At 34.4% G+C, this 14,698-nt stretch overlaps 1 protein-coding gene across 2 annotated transcripts in view; it reads left to right on the top strand.

Annotated features, from left to right (window-relative positions):
* msk (importin-7 msk) overlaps positions 1-14,698 on the top strand; it is a 165,854-nt gene that overhangs the window by 71,689 nt on the left and 79,467 nt on the right. For both annotated transcript variants that reach the window (XM_089098588.1, XM_089098583.1), the window contains exon 6: positions 13,660-13,800. In XM_089098588.1, coding sequence (XP_088954714.1) covers positions 13,660-13,800 — 141 coding nt within the window. The remainder of the gene's footprint in view (positions 1-13,659; positions 13,801-14,698) is intronic.

Raw genomic sequence — 14,698 nt, 5'->3', positions numbered from 1 at the left:
GTAGATGTTTAAGAAAAACAAAACAGAATTTTCAATACTGCAGCATTGAGTACTCAAGTATTTAACTAGGCTAATTATGTTAGTTTTAAATTTTGTCAACGTCAACTAATTAGGCATGGAACCGATTTTTTTTTTCTGTCAGTGAATGGAAATAACTTATTTGTTAATGAACAAATTCAAGCCTATAAGTCTTAGTCAATTCATAGAGCAGCCTACTTCTGAAGTTGCTTCAAATAGTACCTTGGTAATCAAAATCTCAGTTCTGATTCCTGACTGTTGCCTGTGCCGTTGAGAGATGAGACTGGATCCTGAGCAAATTTTTTTATACCCCTCCTCTCCTATTATTCAGAAAAATGATTAAACTCCTTTTTTGAAGTTCCACATTAAAAAAATAGCAAAATGTCGTGGGGAACCCCCTTGAAGCTAGGGCAGTGAAGATTCTGACCCCTCCTCCCCTCTCAAGGGGCCTACCTGTTGGTTCCATGAGAGTGCTATTCCTACCCTGTATTGATGTAGCGAACCAGTTTCGATGTCAATCTATGGTAGGAATTTAACGCGATAGGTTATTAGGTAGAAAATGATTGTTTTTGGATAATCCCAACACTAGATTATTTTTCTCTATGACAAACCTGAAAAGCCTTCGTGTCTGTCCCCACAAAAATTTGACAAAATCCAAAAATGTACTCTTAGTGTTTTAGAGGCCTCTTCTTGTTTGAACAGATTTTTGATACGCCTCCCCTCTTCCGAGACATGAACTGCTGCGTGAACCTGTGTTAGCAAATAATCTCTGATAGAAATAATCTCGGATAGTGTAGTGTTATGGCAAATTTGTCCATAATGATACTGACTCTGGGAAGGAATTGACACTGAAAAATTGAAAACTTAAGGTAGTCTCCAAGAATAAAACAAGACTGTCTTTCGCTAGCTGACAATATGTAAATTTGTTAGTCTTTCTCATTTTCACCAAAAGCTGTGCTTCGTTTGGCGGTACAATTATTGGAATCTATATTTTTTCTAATTTTCTTTGACAGACCCTTACGATCTGTGGTTCTAGTTGATTCTAGTTTATAGATGAGAGTTATTCTTAAATGCCGAAGATCCTGTTGTCTTTAAGTTTGCTTTGTTTTCCATACTCTTATTCATTCTAGCAGTTACTGGCATGCTTTTGCTTATTTACATTTGGTTAGAATCACGGACTTCTCATTCAACAGATCATATGATCACGAGAATTGAGAAAAGAAAGAACTTTTCAAGAAATTCAATTCTGAAGAAATAAAATAAGGCTTTGTATTCTGTTTTCAGTGGTTTTTTCGCCAATGGAGTCTTAGTTTTTTGTAATTCTAACTTTAATTCTGATTTTGTGTTTCTTTTTTATTTTTTGAATTATTTGCATGTCCTTTCACTTTTTATTGTCTTTTCGCTGATGCTATCAGTAGTCGTTTACGAATTATTGCCGTTTTCTTCTGAAAAAAGAATTTTTTTTTTAGTTATTCTAGTTATTTTAATGGAAATGCTATGTGGGTTTGGGCTTAATTTCGAATAGTTAAGTTTTGCCGAATGTTTGACTGAGATGACCTTGTTTAAGTTTGAAGGTTCGGGGAGATTTGAAGCGCACATTGTATAGAAATAAAAACCGATCTAAAGCGCAATACTAGCATAGCATCGAATAGACTTACATTCTGCTGGGTCAATGATATCTTTCAAAAATTAGTTTTATTTGATGGATGTTCACAGATGAAAACCAAATTATTCCATGTCTCAGCTAATTTCAGGGTATAATCCTTGTAGTAGTTTTGTCTATTTTCTAAAGCACAATCAAGCTTGGTGTTCACATTATTTGATCGATGTTCACAAATGAGAACCAAATTATTCCTTGTCTCAGCTAATGTCAGGGTATAATCCTTGTAGTAGATTTGTCTATTTTGTAAAGCACAATCAAGCTCGATGTTCACATTATTTGATCGATGTACACAAATGAGAACCAAATTCTTCCATGTCTCAGCTAAAGTCAGGGTATAATCCTTGTAGTAGTTTCGCCTATTTTGTAAAGCACAATCAAGCTCGATGTTCACATTATTTGATGGATGTTCACAAATGAGAACCAAATTATTCCATGTCTCAGCTAATGTCAGGGTATAATCCTTGTAGTAGTTTTGTCTATTTTGTAAAGCACAATCAAGCTCGATGTTCACATTATTTGATCGATGTTCACAAATGAGAACCAAATTAATCCATGTCTCAGCTAATGTCAGGGTATAATCCTTGTAGTAGTTTTGTCAATTTTGTAAAGCACAATCAAGCTCGATGTTCACATTATTTGATCAATGTTCACAAATGAGAACCAAGTTATACCTTGTCTCAGCTAATGTCAGGGTATAATCCTTGTAGTAGTTTTGTCTATTTTGTAAAGCACAATCAAGCTCGATGTTCACATTATTTGATCGATGTTCACAAATGAGAACCAAATTATTCCATGTCTCAGCTAATATCAGGGTATAATCCTTGTAGTAGTTTTGTCTATTTTGTAAAGCACAATCAAGGTCTAAGTTCACATTATTTGATCGATGTTCACGAATGAGAACCAAATTATTCCATGTCTCAGCTAATGTCAGGGTATAATCCTTGTAGTAGTTTTGTCTATTTTGTAAAGCACAATCAAGCTTGATGTTCACATTATTTTATCGATGTTCACAAATGAGAACCAAATTATTCCATGTCTCAGCTAATCTCAGGGTATAATCCTTGTAGTAGTTTTGTCTATTTTGTAAAGCACAATCAAGCTCGATGTTCACATTATTTGATCGATGTTCAGAAATGAGAACCAAGTTTTTCTATGTCTCAGCTAATGTCAGGGTATAATCCTCGTAGTAATTTTGTCTATTTTGTAAAGCACAATCAAGCTCGATGTTCACATTATTTGATCGATGTTCACAAATGATAACCAAATTATTCTATGGCTCAGCTAATGCCAGGGTATAATCCTTGTAGTAGTTTTGTCCATTTTGTGAAGCACAATCCAGCTCGAACTTCACATCATTTGATTGATGTTCACAAACGAGAACCAAATTATTCTATGTCTCAGCTAATTTCAGGGTATAATCCTTGTAGTAGTTTTGTCTATTTTCTAAAGCACAATCAAGCTCGATGTTCACATTATTTGATCGATGTTCACAAATGAGAACCAAATTATTCCATGTCTCAGCTAAAGTCAGGGTATAATCCTTGTAGTAGATTTGCCTATTTTGTAAAGCACAATCAAGCTCGCTGTTCACATTATTTGATGGATGTTCACAAATGAGAACCAACTTAGTCCATGTCTCAGCTAATGTCAGGGTATAATCCTTGTAGTAGTTTTGCCTATTTTGTAAAGCACAATCAAGCTCGATGTTCACATTATTTGATCTTTGTTCACAAATGAGAACCAAATTATTCCATGTCTCAGCTAATGTCAGGGTATAATCCTTGTAGTAGTTTTGTCTATTTTGTAAAGCACAATCAAGCTCGATTTTCACATTATTTGATCAATGTTAACAAATGAGAACCAAATTATTCCTTGTCTCAGCTAATGTCAGGGTATAATCCTTGTAGTAGCTTTGTCTATTTTGTAAAGCACAATCAAGCTCGAAGTTCACATTATTTGATCGATGTTCACGAATGAGAACCAAATTATTCCATGTCTCAGCTAATCTCAGGGTATAATCCTTGTAGTAGATTTGTCTATTTTGTAAAGCACAATCAAGCTCGATGTTCACATTATTTGATCAATGTTAACAAATAAGAACCAAATTATACATTGTCTCAGCTAATGTCAGGGTATAATCCTTGTAGTAGTTTTGTCTATTTTGTAAAGCACAATCAAGCTCGATGTTCATATTATTTGATCGATGTTCAGAAATGAGAACCAAGGTATTCGATGTCTCAGCTAATGTCAGGGTATAATCCTTGTAGTAGTTTTGTCTATTTTGTAAAGCACAATCAAGCTCGATGTTCACATTATTTGATCGATATTCACAAATGAGAACCAAATTATTCTATGGCTCAGCTAATGCCAGGGTATAATCCTTGTAGTAGTTTTGTCTATTTTGTGAAGCACAATCCAGCTCGATGTTCACATCATTTGATTGATGTTCACAAACGAGAACCAAATTATTGTATGTCTCAGCTAATGTCAGGGTATTCTCCTTGTAGTAGTTTTGTCTATTTTCTAAAGCACAATCAAGCTTGGTGTTCACATTATTTGATCGATGTTCACAAATGAGAACCAAATTATTCCTTGTCTCAGCTAATGTCAGGGTATAATCCTTGTAGTAGATTTGTCTATTTTGTAAAGCACAATCAAGCTCGATGTTCACATTATTTGATCGATGTACACAAATGAGAACCAAATTCTTCCATGTCTCAGCTAAAGTCAGGGTATAATCCTTGTAGTAGTTTTGACTATTTTGTAAAGCACAATCAAGCTCGATGTTCACATTATTTGATCTATGTTCACAAATGAGAACCAAATTATTCTATGTCTCAGCTAATGTCAGGGTATAATCCTTGTAGTAGTTTTGTCTATTTTGTAAAGCACAATCAAGCTCGATGTTCACATTATTTGATCTATGTTCACAAATGAGAACCAAATTACTCCATGTCTCAGCTAATCTCAGGGTATAATCCTTGTAGTAGTTTTGTCAATTTTGTAAAGCACAATCAAGCTCGATGTTCACATTATTTGATCAATGTTCACAAATGAGAACCAGGTTATACCTTGTCTCAGCTAATGTCAGGGTATAATCCTTGTAGTAGCTTTGTCTATTTTGTAAAGCACAATCAAGCTCGATTTTCACATTATTTGATCAATGTTAACAAATGAGAACCAAATTATACCTTGTCTCAGCTAATGTCAGGGTATAATCCTTGTAGTAGATTTGTCTATTTTGTAAAGCACAATCAAGCTCGAAGTTCACATTATTTGATCGATGTTCACGAATGAGAACCAAATTATTCCATGTCTCAGCTAATCTCAGGGTATAATCCTTGTAGTAGTTTTGTCTATTTTGTAAAGCACAATCAAGCTCGATGTTCACATTATTTGATCGATGTTCACAAATAAGAACCAAATTATACATTGTCTCAGCTAATGTCAGGGTATAATCCTTGTAGTAGTTTTGTCTATTTTGTAAACCACAATCAAGCTCGATGTTCATATTATTTGATCGATGTTCAGAAATGAGAACCAATGTATTCTATGTCTCAGCTAATGTCAGGGTATAATCCTTGTAGTAGTTTTGTCTATTTTGTAAAGCACAATCAAGCTCGATGTTCACATTATTTGATCGATGTTCACAAATGAGAACCAAATTATTCTATGTCTCAGCTAATGCCAGGGTATAATCATTGTAGTAGTTTTGTCTATTTTGTGAAGCACAATCCAGCTCGATGTTCACATCATTTGATCGATGTTCACAAACGAGAACCAAATTATTGTATGTCTCAGCTAATGTCAGGGTATTCTCCTTGTAGTAGTTTTGTCTATTTTCTAAAGCACAATCAAGCTTGGTGTTCACATTATTTGATCGATGTTCACAAATGAGAACCAAATTATTCCTTGTCTCAGCTAATGTCAGGGTATAATCCTTGTAGTAGCTTTGTCTATTTTGTAAAGCACAATCAAGCTCGATGTTCACATTATTTGATGGATGTTCACAAATGAGAACCAAATTATTCCATGTCTCAGCTAAAGTCAGGGTATAATCCTTGTAGTAGTTTTGACTATTTTGTAAAGCACAATCAAGCTCGCTGTTCACATTATTTGATCTATGTTCACAAATGAGAACCAAATTAGTCCATGTCTCAGCTAATTTCAGGGTATAATCCTTGTAGTAGATTTGTCTATTTTGTAAAGCACATTCAAGCTCGATGTTCACATTATTTGATCGATGTTCACAAATGAGAACCAAATTACTCCATGTCTCAGCTAATGTCAGGGTATAATCCTTGTAGTAGTTTTGTCTATTTTGTAAAGCACAATCAAGCTCGATGTTCACATTATTTGATCAATGTTCACAAATGAGAACCAGGTTATACCTTGTCTCAGCTAATGTCAGGGTATAATCCTTGTAGTAGATTTGTCTATTTTGTAAAGCACAATCAAGCTCGATGTTCACATTATTTGATCGATGTTCACAAATGAGAACCAAATTATTCCATGTCTCAGCTAATGTCAGGGTATAATCCTTGTAGTAGTTTTGTCTATTTTGTAAAGCACAATCAAGGTCTAAGTTCACATTATTTGATCGATGTTCACGAATGAGAACCAAATTATTCCATGTCTCAGCTAATGTCAGGGTATAATCCTTGTAGTAGCTTTGTCTATTTTGTAAAGCACAATCAAGCTTGATGTTCACATTATTTTATCGATGTTCACAAATGAGAACCAAATTATTCCATGTCTCAGCTAATCTCAGGGTATAATCCTTGTAGTAGTTTTGTCTATTTTGTAAAGCACAATCAAGCTCGATGTTCACATTATTTGATCGATGTTCAGAAATGAGAACCAAGTTTTTCTATGTCTCAGCTAATGTCAGGTTATAATCCTTGTAGTAATTTTGTCTATTTTGTAAAGCACAATCAAGCTCGATGTTCACATTATTTGATCGATGTTCACAAATGATAACCAAATTATTCTATGGCTCAGCTAATGCCAGGGTATAATCCTTGTAGTAGTTTTGTCCATTTTGTGAAGCACAATCCAGCTCGAACTTCACATCATTTGATTGATGTTCACAAACGAGAACCAAATTATTCTATGTCTCAGCTAATTTCAGGGTATAATCCTTGTAGTAGTTTGATGTTCACATTATTTGATCGATGTTCACAAATGAGAACCAAATTATTCCATGTCTCAGCTAATATCAGGGTATAATCCTTGTAGTAGTTTTGTCTATTTTGTAAAGCACAATCAAGCTCGATGTTCACATTATTTGATCAATGTTCACAAATAAGAACCAAATTATACCTTGTCTCAGCTAATGTCAGGGTATAATCCTTGTAGTAGCTTTGTCTATTTTGTAAACCACAATCAAGCTCGATGTTCATATTATTTGATCGATGTTCACACATGAGAACCAATGTATTCTATGTCTCAGCTAATGTCAGGGTATAATCCTTGTAGTAGATTTGTCTATTTTGTAAAGCACAATCAAGCTCGATGTTCACATTATTTGATCGATATTCACAAATGAGAACCAAATGATTCTATGGCTCAGCTAATGCCAGGGTATAATCCTTGTAGTAGTTTTGTCTATTTTGTGAAGCACAATCCAGCTCGATGTTCACATCATTTGATTGATGTTCACAAACGAGAACCAAATTATTGTATGTCTCAGCTAATGTCAGGGTATTCTCCTTGTAGTAGTTTTGTCTATGTTGTAAAGCACAATCAAGCTCGATGTTCACATTATTTGATCAATGTTCACAAATGAGAACCAAATTATACCTTGTCTCAGCTAATGTCAGGGTATAATCCTTGTAGTACTTTGTCTATTTTGTAAAGCACAATCAAGCTCGATGTTCACATTATTTGATCGATGTTCAGAAATGAGAACCAAGTTATTTTATGTCTCAGCTAATGTCAGGGTATAATCCTTGTAGTAGTTTTGTCTATTTTGTAAAGCACAATCAAGCTCGATGTTCACATTATTTGATCGATGTTCACAAATGAGAACCAAATTATTCTATGTCTCAGCTAATGACAGGGTATAATCCTTGTAGTATTTTTGTCTATTTTGTAAAGCACAATCAAGCTCGATGTTCACATTATTTGATCGTTGTTCACAAATGAGAACCAAATTATTTCTTGTCTCAGCTATTGTCAGGGTATAATCCTTGTAGTCATTTTGTCTATTTTGTAAAGCACAATCAAGCTCGTTGTTCACAAATGAGAACCAAATTATTCCTTGTCTCAGCCAATGTCAGGGTATAATCCTTGTAGTAGTTTTGTCTATTTTGTAAAGCACAATCAAGCTCGATGTTCACATCATTTGATCGATGTTCACAAATGAGAACCAAATTATTCTATGGCTCAGCTTACACCAGGGTATAATCCTTGTAGTAGTTTTTATCTATTTTGTGAAGCACAATCCAGCTCGATGTTCACATCATTTGATTGATGTTCACAAACGAGAACCAAATTATTCTATGTCTCAGTTAATGTCAGGGTATAATCCTTGTAATAGTTTTGTCTCTTTTGTAAAGCACAATCAAGCTTGATTTTCACATTATTTGATCGATGTTCACAAATGAGAACCAAATTATTCCATGTCTCAGCTAATCTCAGGGTATAATCCTTGTAGTAGTTTTGTCTATTTTGTAAAGCACAATCAAGCTCGATGTTCACATTATTTGATCGATGTTCAGAAATGAGAACCAAGTTTTTCTATGTCTCAGCTAATGTCAGGGTATAATCCTCGTAGTAATTTTGTCTATTTTGTAAAGCACAATCAAGCTCGATGTTCACATTATTTGATCGATGTTCACAAATGATAACCAAATTATTCTATGGCTCAGCTAATGCCAGGGTATAATCCTTGTAGTAGTTTTGTCCATTTTGTGAAGCACAATCCAGCTCGAACTTCACATCATTTGATTGATGTTCACAAACGAGAACCAAATTATTCTATGTCTCAGCTAATTTCAGGGTATAATCCTTGTAGTAGTTTTGTCTATTTTCTAAAGCACAATCAAGCTCGATGTTCACATTATTTGATCGATGTTCACAAATGAGAACCAAATTATTCCATGTCTCAGCTAAAGTCAGGGTATAATCCTTGTAGTAGTTTCGCCTATTTTGTAAAGCACAATCAAGCTCGATGTTCACATTATTTGATCGATGTTCACAAATAAGAACCAAATTATTCCATGTCTCAGCTAATGTCAGGGTATAATCCTTGTAGTCGATTTGTCTATTTTGTAAAGCACAATCAAGCTCGATGTTCACATTATTTGATCGTTGTTCACAAATGAGAACCAAATTACTCCATGTCTCAGCTAATGTCAGGGTATAATCCTTGTAGTAGCTTTGTCTATTTTGTAAAGCACAATCAAGCTCGATTTTCACATTATTTGATCTATGTTAACAAATGAGAACCAAATTAGTCCATGTCTCAGCTAATGTCAGGGTATAATCCTTGTAGTAGCTTTGTCTATTTTGTAAAGCACAATCAAGCTCGATGTTCACATTATTTGATCGATGTTCACAAATGAGAACCAAATTATTCCATGTCTCAGCTAATATCAGGGTATAATCCTTGTAGTAGTTTTGTCTATTTTGTAAAGCACAATCAAGCTCGATGTTCACATTATTTGATCAATGTTCACAAATAAGAACCAAATAATACCTTGTCTCAGCTAATGTCAGGGTATAATCCTTGTAGTAGTTTTGTCTATTTTGTAAACCACAATCAAGCTCGATGTTCATATTATTTGATCGATGTTCAGAAATGAGAACCAAGGTATTCTATGTCTCAGCTAATGTCAGGGTATAATCCTTGTAGTAGTTTTGTCTATTTTGTAAAGCACAATCAAGCTCGATGTTCACATTATTTGATCGATATTCACAAATGAGAACCAAATTATTCTATGGCTCAGCTAATGCCAGGGTATAATCCTTGTAGTAGTTTTGTCTATTTTGTGAAGCACAATCCAGCTCGATGTTCACATCATTTGATAGATGTTCACAAACGAGAACCAAATTATTGTATGTCTCAGCTAATGTCAGGGTATTCTCCTTGTAGTAGTTTTGTCTATTTTCTAAAGCACAATCAAGCTTGGTGTTCACATTATTTGATCGATGTTCACAAATGAGAACCAAATTATTCCTTGTCTCAGCTAATGTCAGGGTATAATCCTTGTAGTAGCTTTGTCTATTTTGTAAAGCACAATCAAGCTCGATGTTCACATTATTTGATCGATGTACACAAATGAGAACAAAATTCTTCCATGTCTCAGCTAATGTCAGGGTATAATCCTTGTAGTAGTTTCGTCTATTTTGTAAAGCACAATCAAGCTCGATGTTCACATTATTTGATGGATGTTCACAAATAAGAACCAAATTAATCCAGGGCTCAGCTAATGTCAGGGTATAATCCTTGTAGTAGTTTTGTCTATTTTGTCAAGCACAATCAAGCTCGATTTTCACATTATTAGATCGATGTTCACAAATGAGAACCAAATTATTCAATGTCTCAGCTAAAGTCAGGTTATACTCCTTGTAGTAGTTTTGACAATTTTTTAAAGCACAATCAAGCTCGATTTTCACATTATTTGATCTATGTTCACAAATGAGAACCAGGTTATACCTTGTCTCAGCTAATGTCAGGGTATAATCCTTGTAGTAGCTTTGTCTATTTTGTAAAGCACAATCAAGCTCGATGTTCACATTATTTGATCGATGTTCACAAATGAGAACCAAATTATTCTATGGCTTAGCTAATGCCAGGGTATAATCCTTGTAGTAGTTTTGTCCATTTTGTGAAGCACAATCCAGCTCGAACTTCACATCATTTGATTGATGTTCACAAACGAGAACCAAATTATTCTATGTCTCAGCTAATTTCAGGGTATAATCCTTGTAGTAGTTTGATGTTCACATTATTTGATCGATGTTCACAAATGAGAACCAAATTACTCCATGTCTCAGCTAATGTCAGGGTATAATCCTTGTAGTAGTTTTGTCTATTTTGTAAAGCACAATCAAGCTCGATGTTCACATTATTTGATCAATGTTCACAAATAAGAACCAAATTATACATTGTCTCAGCTAATGTCAGGGTATAATCCTTGTAGTAGCTTTGTCTATTTTGTAAACCACAATCAAGCTCGATGTTCATATTATTTGATCGATGTTCAGAAATGAGAACCAAGGTATTCTATGTCTCAGCTAATGTCAGGGTATAATCCTTGTAGTAGTTTTGTCTATTTTGTAAAGCACAATCAAGCTCGATGTTCACATTATTTGATCGATATTCACAAATGAGAACCAAATTATTCTATGGCTCAGCTAATGCCAGGGTATAATCCTTGTAGTAGTTTTGTCTATTTTGTGAAGCACAATCCAGCTCGATGTTCACATCATTTGATTGATGTTCACAAACGAGAACCAAATTATTGTATGTCTCAGCTAATGTCAGGGTATTCTCCTTGTAGTAGTTTTGTCTATGTTGTAAAGCACAATCAAGCTCGATGTTCACATTATTTGATCAATGTTCACAAATGAGAACCAAATTATACCTTGTCTCAGCTAATGTCAGGGTATAATCCTTGTAGTACTTTGTCTATTTTGTAAAGCACAATCAAGCTCGATGTTCACATTATTTGATCGATGTTCAGAAATGAGAACCAAGTTATTTTATGTCTCAGCTAATGTCAGGGTATAATCCTTGTAGTAGTTTTGTCTATTTTGTAAAGCACAATCAAGCTCGATGTTCACATTATTTGATCGATGTTCACAAATGAGAACCAAATGATTCTATGTCTCAGCTAATGCCAGGGTATAATCCTTGTAGTAGTTTTGTCTATTTTGTAAAGCACAATCAAGCTCGATGTTCACATTATTTGATCGTTGTTCACAAATGAGAACCAAATTATTTCTTGTCTCAGCTATTGTCAGGGTATAATCCTTGTAGTCATTTTGTCTATTTTGTAAAGCACAATCAAGCTCGTTGTTCACAAATGAGAACCAAATTATTCCTTGTCTCAGCCAATGTCAGGGTATAATCCTTGTAGTAGTTTTGTCTATTTTGTAAAGCACAATCAAGCTCGATGTTCACATCATTTGATCGATGTTCACAAATGAGAACCAAATTATTCTATGGCTCAGCTTACACCAGGGTATAATCCTTGTAGTAGTTTTTATCTATTTTGTGAAGCACAATCCAGCTCGATGTTCACATCATTTGATTGATGTTCACAAACGAGAACCAAATTATTCTATGTCTCAGTTAATGTCAGGGTATAATCCTTGTAATAGTTTTGTCTCTTTTGTAAAGCACAATCAAGCTTGATTTTCACATTATTTGATCGATGTTCACAAATGAGAACCAAATTATTCCATGTCTCAGCTAATGTCAGGATATAATCCTTGTAGTAGTTTTGTCCATTTTGTAAAGCACAATCAAGCTCGATGTTCACATTATTTGATCGATGTTCACGAATGAGAACCAAATTATTCTTTGTCTCAGCTAATGTCAGGGTATAATCCTTGTAGTAGTTTTGTCTATTTTGTAAAGCACAATCAAGCTCGATGTTCACATTATTTGATCGATGTTCACAAATAAGAACCAAATTATTCCATGTCTCAGCTAATGTCAGGGTATAATCCTTGTAGTAGTTTTGTCTATTTTGTAAAGCACAATCAAGCTCGATGTTCACATTATTTGATCGTTGTTCACAAATGAGGACCAGATTATTCTATGTCTCAGATAATGTCAGGGTATAATCCTTGTAGTAGTTTTGTCTATTTTGTAAAGGACAATCAAGCTCGATGTTCACATTATTTGATCGATGTTCACAAATGAGAAACAAATTATTCTATGGCTCAGCTAATGTCAGAGTGTAATCCTTGTAGTAGTTTTGTCTATTTTGTGAAGCACAATCCAGCTCGATGTTCACATCATTTGTTTGATGTTCACAAACGAGAACCAAATTATTCTATGTCTCAGCTAATGTCAGGGTATAATCCTTGTAATAGTTTTGTCTATTTTGTAAAGCACAATCAAGCTCGATGTTCACATTATTTGATCGATGTTCATAACTGAGAACCAAATTATTCTATGTCTCAGCTAGTGTAAGGGTATAATCCTTGTAGTAGTTTTGTCTATTTTGTAAAGCACAATCAAGCTCTTTTGCCTACGACTCAGTGGAAACTCTCACGTGCAGTTCCAAACTTCCCTGAATCTTGTTCAGCAACGGTTATATTTTGTTGGAGGTCATGTTGCTGCAGCATAGAGCTTTACTTTAAAAGCTTTGTTTGTTCAAATCTTTTCTCCTACTTCTGGAAAATCTGAAAGAGATCATGCCCGTTAAAAATTATATTACTACCAATGTAAACTTGGGTTTGGGTAGGGTGGTAAGTATAAAACCTCTTAAGCCAGCGTCTAATTGTTTTGCCCAACATAATGTCTAACGATTATTTGTATGTGTTAAACGCACATTTTGAATTATATTCCCGTCATATTGACTAATTAAATTTACCATTTGCTTCTTGATGTACGAATTAGAAAGTTGTTTATAATTTTTATTAGTGGTTAATTTAGTTTGTTTTTTTTCAATTGGTCTACTGTTTATTTGGAGAATGTAAAAACTTCTTTTTTCCTATTTCATTTTGCGTTATTGTGTCCCCGACTTAAATCGATTCCAACTTGGTTCCCTGGTGCTTAGTTTTGTTTCCAAAATAACATTAGGCACTTATTGGCAGGTTTAAGTAGGGCTTCATCCAGATTACAAATTGTGCAGTTAAACTGTGCAGAAAATAATTTTGCAGATCTTTTATCCTATCTATCATTACTCTTTCATATTCCTACCTAGAAAATTGAATGCATATAAATTCTTAAAACTTTCAAAATAAGCATGTCTGTGTCAATTTAAAGAGCTACCTTGTACAACACTATATTTTAGAGCACGCTGTATGCTGGAAGCTTTTAAAACCCCACATCCAAATGGTGATTCAGAATATTTTGTTTCCGTTGCTATGCTTCACCCGTCAAGATGCTGAACTCTGGGAATCAGATCCACATGAATACTGCCGAGTCAAGTTTGGTATGTCATTATTCTTTTTCTGTATTACAATTTTAGGGTTAAGTGTGCACAGAGCTAGATTTATACCGTCAATGAGGAACAATGCAAATTATAGAACTCCCTGAGTTTTTTTGGGGGGATTTGGGGTAGCATAGTTTCCTGGCGACTCCCTCTCTAATTTTTAAGTTATTTTTCCCTAATACTCAGATTTAATGGAATCTGTTTACATCAGTGGAAAGTGCTTGTGGAAGTCATTTTCATTTTAGTGAAGATACTGCTACCTTTTAACACGTACCTTTTAACCGATAAAATGTATTAATTCCTTACCATCACACCTATTCAGTAGAAATGTGTCCCTCTCTCCGGAAATTTGCCATCCTCCTGGAAAAGATAACCTAGCGATGTTCTTGTTTTCAGTTTTGTGATTTTGGGTTAACAATGCTAATTGCCGGGTTTAAACTGTAATGTAAAAAAATGCTTCTTTTAAGAAGAATTACCACCTGAGTTGATGTAATGGAATTCATCATTTACAGATGTAACACGAAATTGGAAAAACATCGGAGATAAATTCTGTATTTTCGTTGTAATAAGACAAATTATATGTTAGCACTTACAGTCTAACCTAAACTCCCTGGTGTTGTTGTTATTTTAAGGGTTTGTTCCCATCTTAAGTCATTATTTCTTCTGCTCTGTTTAAAAAACACTTTTAGTAGCAAACTTCTGTTTAATCAAACTTCTTTTAGTAGCAAACTTCTTTTCTATTCAAATTTTTTAAAATCCGCATATTCAAAATCATAGGCAGCACGATAGCTCTGCCTAAGTAAAGAAGGACGTGGGCAGAATGTATTATTTATTTTTCTCCTTTCTCCATGCCCGGGCACTTCGTATCGAAGGAGTTGTCGTAGATACTTTGAAAAGG

This window comes from Artemia sp. Qi Xiang Cuo, chromosome 2 (genome assembly GCF_049724085.1).
Source record: "Artemia sp. Qi Xiang Cuo chromosome 2, ASM4972408v1, whole genome shotgun sequence".
NCBI classification, from domain to species: Eukaryota; Metazoa; Arthropoda; class Branchiopoda; order Anostraca; family Artemiidae; genus Artemia; species Artemia sp. Qi Xiang Cuo.
This window is presented reverse-complemented; position numbering and strand designations above follow the sequence as displayed.